The 15418-nt window shown below is 46.2% G+C and overlaps 1 protein-coding gene across 1 annotated transcript; it reads left to right on the top strand.

The window, feature by feature from the left end:
* The first annotated feature begins 14305 nt into the window (after positions 1–14305).
* LOC138452779 (protein LDOC1-like) lies at positions 14306–14785 on the top strand. Its single transcript, XM_069605132.1, has one exon. It carries the CDS (start codon positions 14306–14308, stop codon positions 14783–14785), a length of 480 nt encoding a protein of 159 aa, XP_069461233.1.
* The last annotated feature ends 633 nt before the right edge of the window (positions 14786–15418 follow it).

Here is a 15418-nt window from a genome sequence, read left to right as displayed (position 1 = left end):
GAAGTTGTTTGAAGAAACGAAAAACATTAACAAGTGTTGTGAAAGAGAAAGGGAACAGATTTAAATATGGAAGACATGACTCCATTAGTACATCTGTGCAAACTATTGCCAAAACATGCACCTAAGCTGAAAAAGTACAGTGCAGAATGGGGTAAAGGAACCGCAAACAAAATATTTATGCCATGGCTCCAGGGTGGATCGCTATCTAAAATGGTCCTACAGCAAATGGTCCTACAGCACATGACGACATATTTGCACGCCACAGCCACAGGCAAAAAGTTAGACAAGTGCCTAGCTAGTCTAGAGCTTTGGAAGATGTATCAACAGGACGAAGGGTTATACCCGCTAAGAGAACTTGAAGCAGCTACAGGGTATAGCAATCCGGCATATGAGTCACCTATGCAAAGTAATGATGAAAACCTAAACAAGGATACGGATGTAGATATCACCTCCAAAGTCCAGAGGGACAAGGAGAGACGTGAGAATGAGAGAAAAGACCAGGCACAAGCAAGTACATCTCTCGACACAGAGAGAGAAGGCAAAAGATGGAATGGAAGTGAGGATAGAACTGATGAGATATTCACACAGAATGAATGGATGGGAGGGCAGATTTGATTGAAACTCGATGGTAAAGGCATAGATGACGTGAAACAAAAAGAGAAGCTAAATGATTTACAGAGAAAAGAGAAGGAAAAAGAAAAAGGATTGAGAGATGAAAGAATAAGGAAAAAAGATAGGCAGAGACGAGAACAGTTATATCGCGAAGAGCAAGAAAGGCAACGCGATCGTAAACAGAGAGCAGCCAATGACCAGGACAGACAGGCAGACAGGAGCAGCAAAGGATAGAAGAAGAACAAAGGATACGGGTGAAAAGAATAAAGAGATGAAGGGATTAGGAAATCCAAAGGGCAAATGAACGTAGAGACGCAAAGAAAGAGGAAGAAGACAAAGGCCAGAGAAGAAGTGAGGAAACGTAGAGAATTCAATGATGATGTAGAAAGTAAGCGAAGAAAGAGAGCATGTGATCTTGAATATCTGGAAAGGGATGTTAAAAAACCTGAGCCAGTAGTAGATTGGGAAGACATAGAAGAATTCTTTCCCGAGTGCGATTCAGCACCAGGCACATCTAGGGCGAATGTCAAGAATGACTTCGACACCAGAAGCCTCGGAGAGACACTCGACAGAATATATGATGAAATGGGGCTAGAACAAGTCCCCCAGGCGGAGGGGGAAGACGGGCGCCTGGAGAGCACTCAGCTGTACGATGCTGAGGACGTCTCCCGAAATAGTAGAAATAAAGAACAGTCCCTAGATAGGTTGGAAATCAGTAGGAACAAAGAGGATGCAAAAAGTTGCACGAGTAGGGCACAGACAATGTCAGACACTGAAGGAGAGGAGCATGAGGAAAAGGAGGAAGAGAGAAGACACACAAAAAGGCTCTCAGGAGGAAAAGGGATAAGGTGGTCAGATTCTAGTGGGTTTACACCAAGAGCATCAGAGTCAGCCACACAATCAGACCAACACGAAGGAGTACCTTACGGTCAGAGGGGGGTGTCCTCACCACCCTATGTGAGCCGGCTAAGGACGTTGCCAGGTAGGCGGTGATGCGAGAATATTACTTCTGCAATCGACAGAAGAACAATGAGGGAAGAGAGAGAGGGCCATGCATCCCAATTTCCGTTGCTCGAGAAAGGAGGAGTGAGACCACAGTATATACCATTGCCACACATGGATCGGGAAAACCTGAAAAATAAGCTTCCAATGTTGACATCGGGAGCCGGAAAATAGATACACAAGCTAGAAAAAATGACGGGAGGGAACACGTTAGCTATAGGGGATATCAAAGGTCTCTTAATCGCCATACTCGGTGATAGAGCAGACGATGTGTGGACATGGGCAGGTTACCCTGGTGTGACCACAGTTAATACTGCACATGACAGAGCTCCATTTAATAATTGCAGAACCGCGGTATGGAAAGCATTACGATTGCTATATCCGGATACTTCCGACATGGGACCTATAATGACACATAAGATGAAGGAGTCAGAGGACCCTTTGCTGTACATCCAGAATTTCCAAGACACAGGGGTACTCGAGACTCGTGAATCTTGGGGGAAATCTATACCCATGTTTTGCCATATATTATGGCAAGTGCTGACAGAGCAGGTACAGAAACAGCTCAGGAAATTGGTAGGAATCAAGGCCAAACCGTGGTCTGAAATACAACTGACCATAGCACACTATTGCAGGCTGCTGCAAGAAAAGAATCGCAAAAAAGAGGCTACACGAAAGGGTGAAGAGTTAAAATTAGTGCAGAAGAAATTGTCAAAATATGCCATTGAAGGGGCAATGATAACTAGCACAGATGGGTCGAGCATGCTGCAAGTCAATAACCCACAACAGAATAATCAGGGCAATATTGGGTTTTATCCCAGGGCAAGAGGATTCAGAGGAAGCGGATGGCAGAGTAATCAGGGAGGTTTTCAGAGTAATCAAGAAGGCTTTCAAAACATGCCAAATGGCAATCAAGATATGTCAAATGGGCAAATAATTAGACCACCGCCAATATGTTGGTTGTGTGTGAAGTCAGGACATCTAGCCCGCACATGCATAAGTCAAAGCATGATGCAAAATGACCAAGGAACAAGAGCAAGTAAGGTGAAACCACCTCTGCTTTTACAACAGGGAGGAAATGGAGTTGCACTGAATCACACAGTGCAACAACAAACACCAGGAGCATAGCAAAGCTTGCAACCTCAGAATTCAATGAGTTTTCCACAAGGACAGCAGGGATGTCATTTAGTGGTCACCAGAGGTCGCAACTGTGACGTCGGAGGTCTCCCTTCTGACCTCTGGGGTCACCCTTGCGACCTCTAGAAAAAAAAGAAAAAAAAGAAAACCTTTTTTTTTTTTGGTAATGCAAGCTCATGGGCTGTGGCCAGCACCATGTGGCTCTTTAGTTCTGGAGTGGCTGGCTTTCTTGTTAAAGCCCCTTAAAAAAAAGAAGAAAAAGAAGAAAAGGAGTGACACAAGTCTAACACTTTCAGCACTGACCCTAGATAAGAAAGATTAGGAATACCAAATAATGTGTCTTTCTGGAATTCTTTACAGTAATTGCTGGTAAAATGTACCTTTTTTTGTGTTGTTCCTTCTTCTAGGTCTCAGGTCTGGATTTCGTTTAATTGGTTGGATGTTGGAGGGAGGGAGTTGGTTGAATTATTGTTGCATTTTAGATTTTTTATGCTGAAGTTGTTGTATTTCAGTTTATTTGTTGGATAATTTGAATAATGTAGTTTAAAAAAATGTACCTTCCTTCTGCTCATGGATCTATGCCTCCTAAAGTGTACATTTTCGTATGAAAAGTGTACATATATTCCATCACTTTATAGCTGACTTCAAAATCATCACTTTTAGATGTTTTTTGTGTCATGTATGAACTGTAAAACTCATACACTATGTGTACAGTTTGTATGAAATGTGTACATGTATTCCATAACCTTAAAGCTGACATCAAAGTCAGCTATGCCTTACCTTTGATGTTAATTGTGTAATGTACAAACAGTAAAACTCATACGCTCTGTGTACAGTCGTATGACTTGCGTTTGATGTGTTTTCAGGAGATGTTAATTTTGTAATGTGCCAAATGAAACACTCGTACGCTCTGCATACATGATTGCACAGCATGTTGAAAGTGCCTGTGGGGTAGGAGTAAGTGTTGTGAGAATGTGCGTCTTAAGACCATGTGATATAGTTGCAAATGTTATAGCAGTGTGTGCCATAGGAGCTTGTGTCATCGGAGTGTGTGTCATTAGCGTGTCTGATGTAAGAGTCTGCTGTAAGTGTGTGTCATAGGCTCATATATCATAGGGCCATGTTTCGTAGGGGCATGTGTCATAGGAGCGAGTCATAGGTGAGTGTCGTAGGTGCATGTGATCTAGGTGCATGTGTCCTTCGTGCATGCAAGAGCACTTGTTGCATGTCAACATATTATCTGTAGTAAGCGCATATGTGTATTAGGTGTGTGTGTCGTAGGTGTCTGTCATTAGAGTGTGTATCATAAGAGTGTGTGGTATATGTGTGTCATACAAATGTGTAGGAGTGTGTAGTATATGTGCATCAGAAGAGTGTGTGTGTGGTTGGGACATGTGTCATACGAGCATGTGTCATATGTCCAGATGTTATGTTTAGTAGGCGCATGTGCAGTAGGTGCGCTTGTCAACAGAACATGTACTACATGAGTGTGTGTTATGTAAATGTGTGTCGTAGGAGCACGTGTCATAGGAGTATGTATCATAAGATTATGTGGTAGGTGTGTGTCATAAGAATGTGTGTGTTAGGAGCTTGTGTGGTAGGAGCATTGTCATAGGAGCCCATGCCATAGGTGCATGTGTCATAGGTGCTTTTTACATAGATGCATGTGTCCTATGTACATGTGAGAGCACTTGTATTTCAACATTTTATGTGTAGTAAGCACATGTGTATTAGGTGCACATTTCGTAGGAGCACAGTATTCGTATTCATATACAAAATGTTAATATCACAGATATATGTGCAGGGTACAATGTACATTCTTTCTGCTCATGCATTGTATGCCTCCTAAAGTGTACATTTTTGTATGAAAAGTGTACATTTATTCCAACACTTTAAAACGGACATCAAAGTCAGCTGTCACTTGCCTTTGATGTGAGGTTTTAGATGATAATTGGGTAATGTATGTACTGTAAACCTCATACACTCTGTGTACAGTTCATATGAAAAGTGTACATTTATTCCACCACCTTAGAACTGACAAAGTCAACTCAGACTTGTCTTTGAGGTGTGTTTTTAGGAGAATGTTAATTGTGTAATGTACGAAGGGGTAATTGTGTAATTTATGAACTGTAAAACCCATGCGCTCTGTGTACAGTTTGTATGAAATATGTGCATTAATTTTGCAGATGGTTTGGTGCACTTAAAAAATAATGTGTTTATCGGCTCGCACAATTTTGAGATATTAACGTTTGAAATGTATTCACATACAGATAGATACATTTCAATCATTTAGAATTCTAGGCGCCTCGGAAGAGATGCTCCAAGCCATAGGCCAACTTAACCCGGGTAAACCACGGGGGAGGATGGTTACATCTCATATTTTTACAGACAGTTCCAGGAGATCCTGGAGGGGGCCCTAGCCAAAGTCTTTAACTCTATCAAGGGTGCCTACGATGTGCCACCCATGTTTTTGGAAGCATTGATTGCCGTCATCCCCAAGCTGGCTAAGGACCTTGTGCACTCTTCAGTGGACAGGCCCATCTCTTTACTAAATACAGATGCCAAGTTATTCACTAGGATAATAGCGTCCGGGCTAGAGAAACACCTCCTCAGATTGAACCTCACAGACCAGACAGGGTTTATTCAAAACAGGCAAGGCTCGGACAATCTGCAGAAAACCCTTCACATACTAAACGTGCCAGTAGTAAGGCAAAGCCGGCCCTGATGTTATCCTTTGAGGCCGAGAAGGCTTTTGATTGGGTCAGCTGGTCCTTTATGAGGGGGGTTCTGGAGAAAATGGGCATGGATGTGAAGTGGATGGGATGGATCTCTGCCCTGTACTCATCTCCAAGGGGCAAGGTGGTGGTGAATGGGGGACCATCACAGACATTTTTATTGAACTGGGCTAGAGAGGGCATGCCCCTGTCACCTGTGCTGGTTATGAAGCCGTGCACGATTGTATTGAGGGACCACAAGGGAATCACACGGGTGGAAATGGGAGGAGTGGAATACAAGGTGAGTCTTTTTTGCCAACAACGTTCTACTCTATATTATTCCGTTCCCCACCTTCTTCAGGGACTGGCCGCATGGACCTATCAGGGTTTTTAATTAACTTGGAAACATCAGTGGCATATTTGGCGGGGACATGGAGCCAGGCAGACCGAAAATATATAGGGACCCTTGGCTTCAGGATACAACCGGAGGGGTTTCGCTATCTGGGGGATGACATTCCGGGGGTCACTAAGGACTTGTTTAGTAAAAACTAGCTCCCCCTCTGGAATAAGGTACACCTGGATCTGCAACACTGGGGATGGGCAAATCTCTCCTGGATGGCACGCTTAAACCGTATTAAAATGATAGCCCTGCCCAAATCTCTGTTTCTTTTCCAGATGCTCCCGACGGCAGACCCGGCTGCCTTTTTTTTGTGACAAACCAGTGTGCACTTTTGCACTTTTTATGGGTGGGGCAGAGCCTAGGGTGACCTACAAGACGCTTGTCCTTCCAAAAGAAGAGGGAGGGGAGGGATTTCCAACCTCATGACATATTATAAAGCGGCCGAATTGCCTATCATGGTGGACCACCTAATAGCCAGGGAAACACTGGGTTCGCGTGGACAACACCGTCCTTGCGCCAGTCAAATTGGGAGAATGGATATGGGTTCCCCAGAAGTAGATTCCCAGAAGGGTGCTGACACATCCCATATTGGAGGTATTTTGGTCAATATGGTGGGACGACAACAGCACGCGTTGGTTGTCGACGTGGCCCTCGCCCTGTGGCTGTATTTGCCCTTCCCCCACCCCATTCCCCAGGAAACTCGATTGTCGGCCCACTGCAGTTCCAATCCTGGTACGAAGCAAGCCTTTCAAGGGCAGCCCAGATGTGGGTAGGGGGTAGGTTTGTGTCCCTGGACCGACTTGGAGAATACCTCCATATTGCTAAACTCTCGTTCTTTCACTACTTACTGCTCAAAGGGATACTTATAAAGCCATGCTGTGGGGACAATCTTCTAAAAAACAAAAGACCGGATAGCAAAGCTGTATGGGGCACTACAGCGAAATGAACCTGTTGGCATCCCGCCGACGAGGGCAAAATGGGCTAAAGACTTGAACTGGGATATTAGGTTACATGTCTTTCCATCAAACTTTTTTCATCGAGGAATGGTTCCATTGAATAATTTCCATCGAAAAAAAATCCATTTAATGCTTTTTTAATTTATTTTTTATGGGGGGTCCCTCCTTCCACACCCCCATTTTGAACCCTTAAAAACCCAGCCGAAACAAAATTAACGCTTTACCCCCATAAATATGCATTCAATGGAACTAATTTGTTGGCTAATCCCTCGTTGGAAAAAGTTTCGTTGCAAAGACTGCATAACGGATATTACTGATTGGTTATGGTCTAAGATTCGTAGGAGGGTCAAGCAGTCCACGGTATTCCTGCAATACAGAATGCAGACAGCCAAGCTCATACATCTGTGGGCTTATCCCCCTGCCGCACTGGCTGGAATGTACCCAGGAGCGGCCTCGCGCTGCTGTAGATGTAGGCAGCCGCGGAGCGCCTACTACCATATGGGGTGGGATTGCTCTCACATACAGAGGTATTGGGCGAAGTCTTTGCATGACTTAACAATCTGGATGGGATACAAAGGAAATTATCGCCATGGTTATTTTGATTTGGGATGTGTGTGGAGGAGGATGAAGAGGTGGAGGGCCAGAGGGTGCGCACATTGTTAGTGGCGGCTAGTCGGTGCATTGCGCAACCTTGGAGAAAGAGAAAAAATCCCAACTGATAACGATTGGGTACGGACGGTGAGGCCCATATATGATAACACATTTATTAGACGAATTGAAAGTAAACATAGCGGGCAGTGCACCTGGCTTCCTCATTTCACCAAATACGGGAGGCGATGCGTCATGGGAGACCAACCGCACTAAAAGTTATGTGTGCAATCTGGCGGAGTTACAAGTTGTTTTAATTGCACTGCGCGTGGGGATTGAAGTCTACCGCCCTCATTACAACACCAGCGGTAACCAATGGCGCTATTAGCACCATGGTTGCTGCCGGTATTGGGCCTCATTACACGGTAGGCGGTAGGGACATACCGTTACCGGTAAAGGATTACCGGTATCGATAAATCCCCTCCCCAATCACGACCCGGACATACCGCTATTAGCGGCACCGCAAAGTACGGTGGCACTATTAGCGGCAAGTCCGTGAGCGCGCGGCCCCTCAGACCGGAAATAGCGGCATAGCGCTAATATCACGGCATCACGAGCCATGCGTACATGGCAATACCGGCATGTAGTAGACCCAAAGAACCCTTACCGGCAAGGCGCTAATACCGGCATCGCGAACCACACGTTAAAAGAGCACAGCAGAGTTCCCACCTGCCACAGGTGGACAAAATCAGCACAGGTGGAGGCAATGGAGACTGGCAGCACAAAAGAGCACACCACACCCCTCCCCACACCCATTCCCACACCAAGATGGATGCAATACTAGCAGCATTACATGGGCTAGAGGACATGATTGCTGTGCAGCAGCTACAACAACAGGCAGCACAGAGGAGACGCAGGAGGAGGAGGAGGAGGGCAAGACAGGCGGAGCAAGCACCACCAGTGCACCTAGTGATACCACAGAGGCAGCCACCAATTCCCAGGATCAGAGCCAGTCCAGTCAACCTAACCCCTGAGCAGATACACACCCTGTAGCGCCTACCGTGTAATGAGGCCCATTGTAACGAGTCCGCCAATAGTAAATGGGGAAATACCGCCCCATTCCAAGTTTGGCGGGGCGGTAATTCCCCATTTACCATTGGCCCTTCCCCATTCCCATTTTTGCCCCATTACCTCAGAAGTCCCTTTGCGGGTCCCTACTTTAACGGCTGGTCCAGACGAGCCGTTAAGGTCGGGAGCCGCAAAAGGACCTCGTAATCAGGCGTTAAGTGTTTAACGGCGCCGACACCTTTTACGGCGCCCTTAAACCCTTAACGCCAGGGTCGTAATATGTTATCTGACTATAACAAGTATGCATATGGACAGTAAGGAAATTAGAATAAAACTTGATTTAAATAAAAAGAAATCTAGGCGCCGGCTAAAAAAATGGTAAAAATCAAAACGGCCATTTTTGATTTTTTTTTTTCGCTGTAGGAAACCCCCATGTTAAAAGCTATGCAAATCGTACTCGAAGTAAAAAAAATAAACTATGGAGCCGTTAATGTGCGGATCTGGAATGTTGCACCACAAGCAGCTGCTTCCAAAGATTACTCTGGAGTATTTTCTGACTTATCCATGCAAGCGCTCGAAGGTTTTTGAGAAACGTCACTTTCTGAAACTTCATCTTAACCTTAACTATACCTTGCGCTGCCATAAAGGCATAATACACATAAAAAAATGTATGACGACTAGAGGGTGTATTTTAGGAACAAAATATTGCTTTCTGCTCAGCGCTAAGAAATTAATTTTGCAAATGGATGCCTAGCAGGGTCGGACTGGGCCATAAAAGTGTACAACGAAAAAGTGACCCACAGTTGCAAATGGGAATTCATTCCTTTTGTGGCGCGGTTTGAATAGTGCCCAAGTGGGTGTTTCTTAATAAAATGATGCAAATTGTGCATTTTAAAGAATATTTACTCAGCTGCACTGGTCAAAGCTATTAGCCGCATAGTGAATTAACTCATCAAACTGGCCCACATTGTCAAAAAAGTGCCCCACTTTGACCCAGAATACTGGTCCACACAAGTATTTTGCTTGTTTGCTTCGGACCTATTGCCCTATATGCCAGTCCGAGCCTGATGCCTGGAAATTTTTTAATTATTTTGAATAGTTATTTATAATGTGCTTAATACCCAGAGGTTTCTGAGCGTGGACAGGGGGATCGAACCTGTGTTGCTTTGCGTTATCTTGCTTCCATGGCAAACAAGTTGCACCTGAGGTATTCTCGCGAGAAGACAACGTTACCGGCAGGGGCGTTGCTAGGGTGGTGCTAAGGGGGCTATAGCCCCTGATCTTTTGGTTGTAGTCCCGGATAGAATCTGAGGATCTACAGCCAAAAGGCTAGCTAGCCCCGGTCCCAACAGTTCCGACATCAGCTTAGCTCCGGGTCTTTTCCAGACTTAGCAACTCCCCTGGTTACTGGCACTACTGAGTCGGAAACGCACAGATGGTGCAGCCAGTGGCCGATTTTTCTGGAACATTACATTTAGCTGATTGCAATGACAGGACAGTTGATCAAGCATTATTGGCCGTGACATAAGCCTGTAGCTCCAGGAGACAGTGGGCCTGATTGTCCAGGATTTGCACCGGAGCACCTCAGGAAATGCTGGCAAGCATCTCCAGTTTGCAGCTACTACCTTACGCCTGAGTCACAAGACCTAAAGAGGGCGCAGGATGCGCGGTGCAGCGCCGGAATACTCCGCATTTGCACTTGAGCCTCTCCCTCGCGCCTAGAAACACTTGTGTACCGCCGCGTTATCGATGACGTCTCGCACCATCGGTGCTCAGAGGCATTTTCTAATTTGCTCCAGTGAAAGCCGGTGAAAGGCAGCCCCTTGTGTGTTACAATCACTCTTGGAAATGCCCTAATATCGGATAACAACTTAGATTCACTCCAAGACAGAACAAAAGTGAAACAAGAAAGACACAATCATTGTGCATTAGTGCTTTGATGAGATGAAATGTTTTGTAGAAATATTCTGAATGTGTCCATTGTGTTATTGTGATCACTGAAATTGCATTGGATGAGTGCATTAGGATAGTTTGCCTGCTGGATGGGTGAGAATGAGTTGTAACCTTTACGTTTGTTGTCTTTTTCCTTGTGTGTGGCCAATGTGGTGTTTTCACCTGGATTAAATTGTCCTTCTCTAGATTAATTGATGATTATTTTTGAATTACATGATTTTGCATCAATCTAAATAAATATTTTTGATACCTTTATTAAAGAAATTAGGTTCTCTGGTATCCTCTTTCAGAAACGTACTCATTGTTGATTCTCCACTCCAGAGAGTTGAGATCCCCGGCTTTTTCAGAAAAAAAGATTGAACAATGAAGCCATTCTGTGCTTCTGGGCTATCTCCCATTATTTGGCGATGTGATTATTTCATACTTCCATAAGAGAGTTCAGACATATCACACCATCTGATGTCATTGAAGAGCAAAGCGCTCACAGGTTAGCACTCACCCCAGTGTGATCTGATACTCTGGGCCTCCCCCTGTTAACAGAGGTGCTCTCAAACTTCAGACCAACTCACTGTAATTATTAAGGTGCTCTGTTTAGAATGATTGGCGCCCCTAACTCCTTTGCTTCTCCTCTGCAGATGAGCAGCTCTCCCGATTCTTCAGTCTTCCTGTGTTCACAGTCTCCTCCGTCAACTAAGGCATTCACAGATGGAGTCCGGGCAACTTTAGCTCTGGATAGAGTGCTCGTCCAGTGACAAAACCAAAGAGCCGCCAACCGCTCCCCAAAGCAAAGACCTACCAGTCGCAATAGCGTTCTAACCTTGTGGATTGAGCACAGCAGACGGCCCGGGCCAACCATCTCTGATCACAAAACTGGCCAAGGGTTTTGCTGCAAATCAACTGGCACCACCTCTTCCTTCTCGCTGCTCGTGCAGTTCTGGATAATATTCCACCAGAGTGTGTCCTGTCCTCGTAGAGGGCAGCGATTGAACCGCCGCACCAGAAAGGGCACCCAGAGCTCCAGTGTTGACTCTCTCGCTGAGAGAGGAAGGTTAGTGTACAAGACGATTGCAGACTGAAACCTTATTATATGTTGATCTACTAGATAAGGGTGGCAGCGTGTTCATGCTGGAAAGGAGAGTGGAAGGTTAGTGGACGAGAGGGCTGCAGACTGAAACCTGGCTATATGTTGATCTGCTAGATAAGGGTGGCAGCGCGATCATGCTAGAAAGGAGAGCGGGAGGTTATTGGACGAGACAGCTGCAGAATGAAACCTGTCTATATGTTGATCTGCTAGATAAGGGTGGCAGTGTGTTCATGCTTGAAAGGAGAGCAGAAGGTTAGTGGACGACACGGCTGCAGACTGTAACCTGGCTATATGTTGATCGGCTAGATAAGGGTGGCAGCGTGTTCATGCTGGAAAGTAGAGCAGAAGGTTAGTGGACGAGACGGCTGCAGACTGCAACCTGGCTATATGTTGATCGGCTAGATAAGGGTGGCAACGTGTTCATGCTGGAAAGTAGAGCAGAAGGTTAGTGGACGAGAGGGCTGCAGACTGAAACCTGGCTATATGTCGATCTGCTAGATAAGTGTGGCAGCGTGTTCATGCTTGAAAGGAGAGCAGAAGGTTAGTGGACGAGACGGCTGCAGACTGCAACCTGGCTATATGTTGATCTGCTAGATAAGTGTGGCAGCGTGTTCATGATGGAAAGGTGAGTGGGAGGTTAGAGGGTGAGACGGCTGCAGACTGAAACCTGTCTATATGTTGATCTGCTAGATAAGGGTGGCAACGTGTTCATGCTGGAAAGTAGAGCAGAAGGTTAGTGGACGAGAGGGCTGCAGACTGAAACCTGGCTATATGTTGATCTGCTAGATAAGGGTGGCAGTGCGATCATGCTAGAAAGGAGAGCGGGAGGTTATTGGACGAGACAGCTGCAGAATGAAACCTGGCTATATGTTGATCGGCTAGATAAGGGTGGCGATGTGTTCATTCTGGAAAGGAGAGCGGAAGGTTAGTGGATGAGACGGCTGCAGATTGAAACCTGTCTATATGTTCATCTGCTAGATAAGGGTGGCAGCGTGTTCATGCTGGAAAGGAGAGCGGAATGTTAGTGGACGAGACGGCTGCAGACTGGAACCTGGCTATATGTTGATCGGCTAGATAAGGGTGGCGATGTGTTCATTCTGGAAAGGAGAGCAGAAGGTTAGTGGACGAGACGGCTGCAGACTGAAACCGGGCTATATGTCGATCTGCTAGATAAGTGTGGCAGCGTGTTCATGCTTGAAAGGAGAGCAGAAGGTTAGTGGACGAGATGGCTGCAGACTGCAACCTGGCATTATGTTGATCTGCTACATAAGGGTGGCAGCGTGTTCATGCTGGCAATGAGAGCGGAAGGTTAGTGGACGAGACGGCTGCAGACTGAAACCTGGCTATATGTTGATCTGCTACATAAGAGTGGCAGCGTATACATGCTGGAAACGAGAGCGGAAGGTTAGTGGGTGAAATGGCTGCAGACTGAAACCTTGCTATATATTGATCTGCTAGATATGGGTGGCAGTGTGTTCATGCTGGAAATGAGGGCAGAAGGTTAGTGGGCGAGACGGCTGCAGACTGAAACCAGGTTACATGTTGATGTGCTAGATAAGGGTGGTAGCATGTTCATGCTGGAAAGGAGAGCAGAAGGTTAGTGGACGAGACGGCTGCAGACTGAAACCTGCTGTCAGGACCCAAGATTGGAAACATTGGTATCGCTGGCGGTTCCGCCGGTGATCGGTCTAGTCCTCACCCAACATGGCGCCCATCATGACGCTGAGCTTATATAATCCGGCTCCGCCCACTTTTCGGCACGTTGTATCTGTTATTTCACTCTCTCTCAACGCTCCGACTTTGGATTATCGCCTTCCTGTGTATACCTCCTAGCCTCATTTCCCCTCGTTCCTTCCCTTTATCCCTATTCCTTACCTTTCTATTATCTCCGTATTCGCTACAGTTTTTCTCTGCGTCCACGAGTACAGCTGTTACATCTGTTGCAGCACCCTTCCACTTCGCTATTTCTTTCTTTGCTCTAAACTTCCACTTACCTTACTTCAACCTGGGACTCCGGCCGCGAGGGTGCTTCTCGCACTGTGTTTCCGCGTCCGGAAACAGGAGCTTTCTTACTGGACTTGCTATCGGCTGTTCCTTCAACCCTTCTGACTGGTATTTCTTTCTTTTACAAACACGGAAGCGCTGTGCTGGTCGCCGTGGCGTTTCTCAAGCCTTTGTTACTTTTCTACCTTTGTCTACCTTCTCGGCGTAATACCTTCTGGCGAGTTGTTCCTTTCCGTTTCGCCGCAGGGGGTTAGCGCTGCTTCAGACTACTTGAGACTTTGGTACAGTAGCCCTTTCTAATTACTGTTTCCCTTCTCCCTTTTTGATACTTTCCTTTTCTACCCTTATCTCAGGGTCAGCTACCCCTTTACTCCGTACCTTGCTTTTTTGCCTCTTTGATTCCAGCCTTCAAACACACTATCTACGTCATCACCCCTGACATCTTGGAACTGCAAATTATAGTTCTTAACCATCTAAAGGACCTACCTTTCAAACCCATCTATGGACTAGGGTTTTTTCCGCCTTTGGGCTTTTTCCCTACAACTGAGGCTGCCCCCCTGGTGTTCCCCGGTGATAGGTCCACTCTTCTGTCACGGTGGCCTCCGGAGGGGCCAGACCTTATCTTCATGAAAAGAAGGCCAGAATACAGAAAAGCAGGGTTCCAAGGACTAAGGAGAAGCCAGGCAAGTTTGAGACCGATCCTTGTGTACGTACATCGGAGGAGCCAGGTGAGGAGAAAGGGGAGGTGAACTCGGATTTGGACAGAAAACAACGCCCGAACCCTAACATGGCTTCTTTGGAACAATATCAAGAGCTGGTGGCGGCAATGCAGAACCTCACAGTTGAAGTCCAAGCTTTGAGGACAGAGAACATAGCACTCCGACAGCAGTTAGTCCTACATAGAGACGACTGTGGAGATCTACCTGCGATGCCCCTTTCCTTTGGCAAGTACAACGGTTACCCGGGAGGAATGAAGGAATTCCTTGATGCCTGTGGTGTGTATTTTGCCTTCCGGACCCATGCCTATGAATCGACAAGATCTAGGGTTGGATTCATCATTGCCAACCTCACAGGAAATGCTCTGGCTTGGGCCACTCCTCTTGTTGCCAGAAACGACCCTTCTTTGATTGATTATGATCGTTTTATAGAGGGCTTCAAGGAACGATTCGACAGACCAGAGGTATTATACTCCTCCTTAGAAGCTATCCTGGATGTCGAACAAGGGACACAGACGTCCAGACATACATCGCCCGCTTTCAGAGACTAGCAGCTAAGGCAGACTGGCCCGATTCAGCTCAACAAACTATATTTCGGAGAGGACTCCATGACGAGCTTAAGGACGAGTTAGCTCGTGTAGCCCGACCAGTATCTTGTCAGGAACTGATGACCTTAGCATTACAGATTGAATTCCGATTAACAGAAAGACGACAAGAAAGAAGACGATTCAGGAACAATCCTCAGTCTCTCAGTCTACCGAACCCTTCTCCAGCAACCCGGACCAACGCCCCTTCTGAAGAACCCATGCAAGTCGGAACTACCAAGGGACCCCTTACACCGGGAGTGCGTAAACGAAGAAGAGAGACCAGATTATGTATGTATTGTGGTTCCGGCAAACACTTATTGAGAAACTGTCCTGAAGTGCCACCCCGGAGGAAGGAAAACTTCAACCCCCGATCTACAGCAAGGGAAGTCTCGGGGGAAGTGCCAAGTACCCTTGCAACCACTCAAGAACCACGAACAACCCTGAGGAAAACAACCTGATGGTTTTCCAAGTCACGTTATGGTTATCTCTTTCGAGTTCCATTGAGGTACTTGCTATGCTGGACTGTGGAGCTTCAGGTAACTTCATGGATGCTAACTGGGCTATAGAACATCACATAGCTACCAAACGTAAGATAAC

This window comes from Ambystoma mexicanum, chromosome 1p, assembly GCF_040938575.1.
Source record: "Ambystoma mexicanum isolate Mex_15411 chromosome 1p, UKY_AmexF1_1, whole genome shotgun sequence".
In the NCBI taxonomy this organism is placed as follows: Eukaryota; Metazoa; Chordata; class Amphibia; order Caudata; family Ambystomatidae; genus Ambystoma; species Ambystoma mexicanum.
This window is presented reverse-complemented; position numbering and strand designations above follow the sequence as displayed.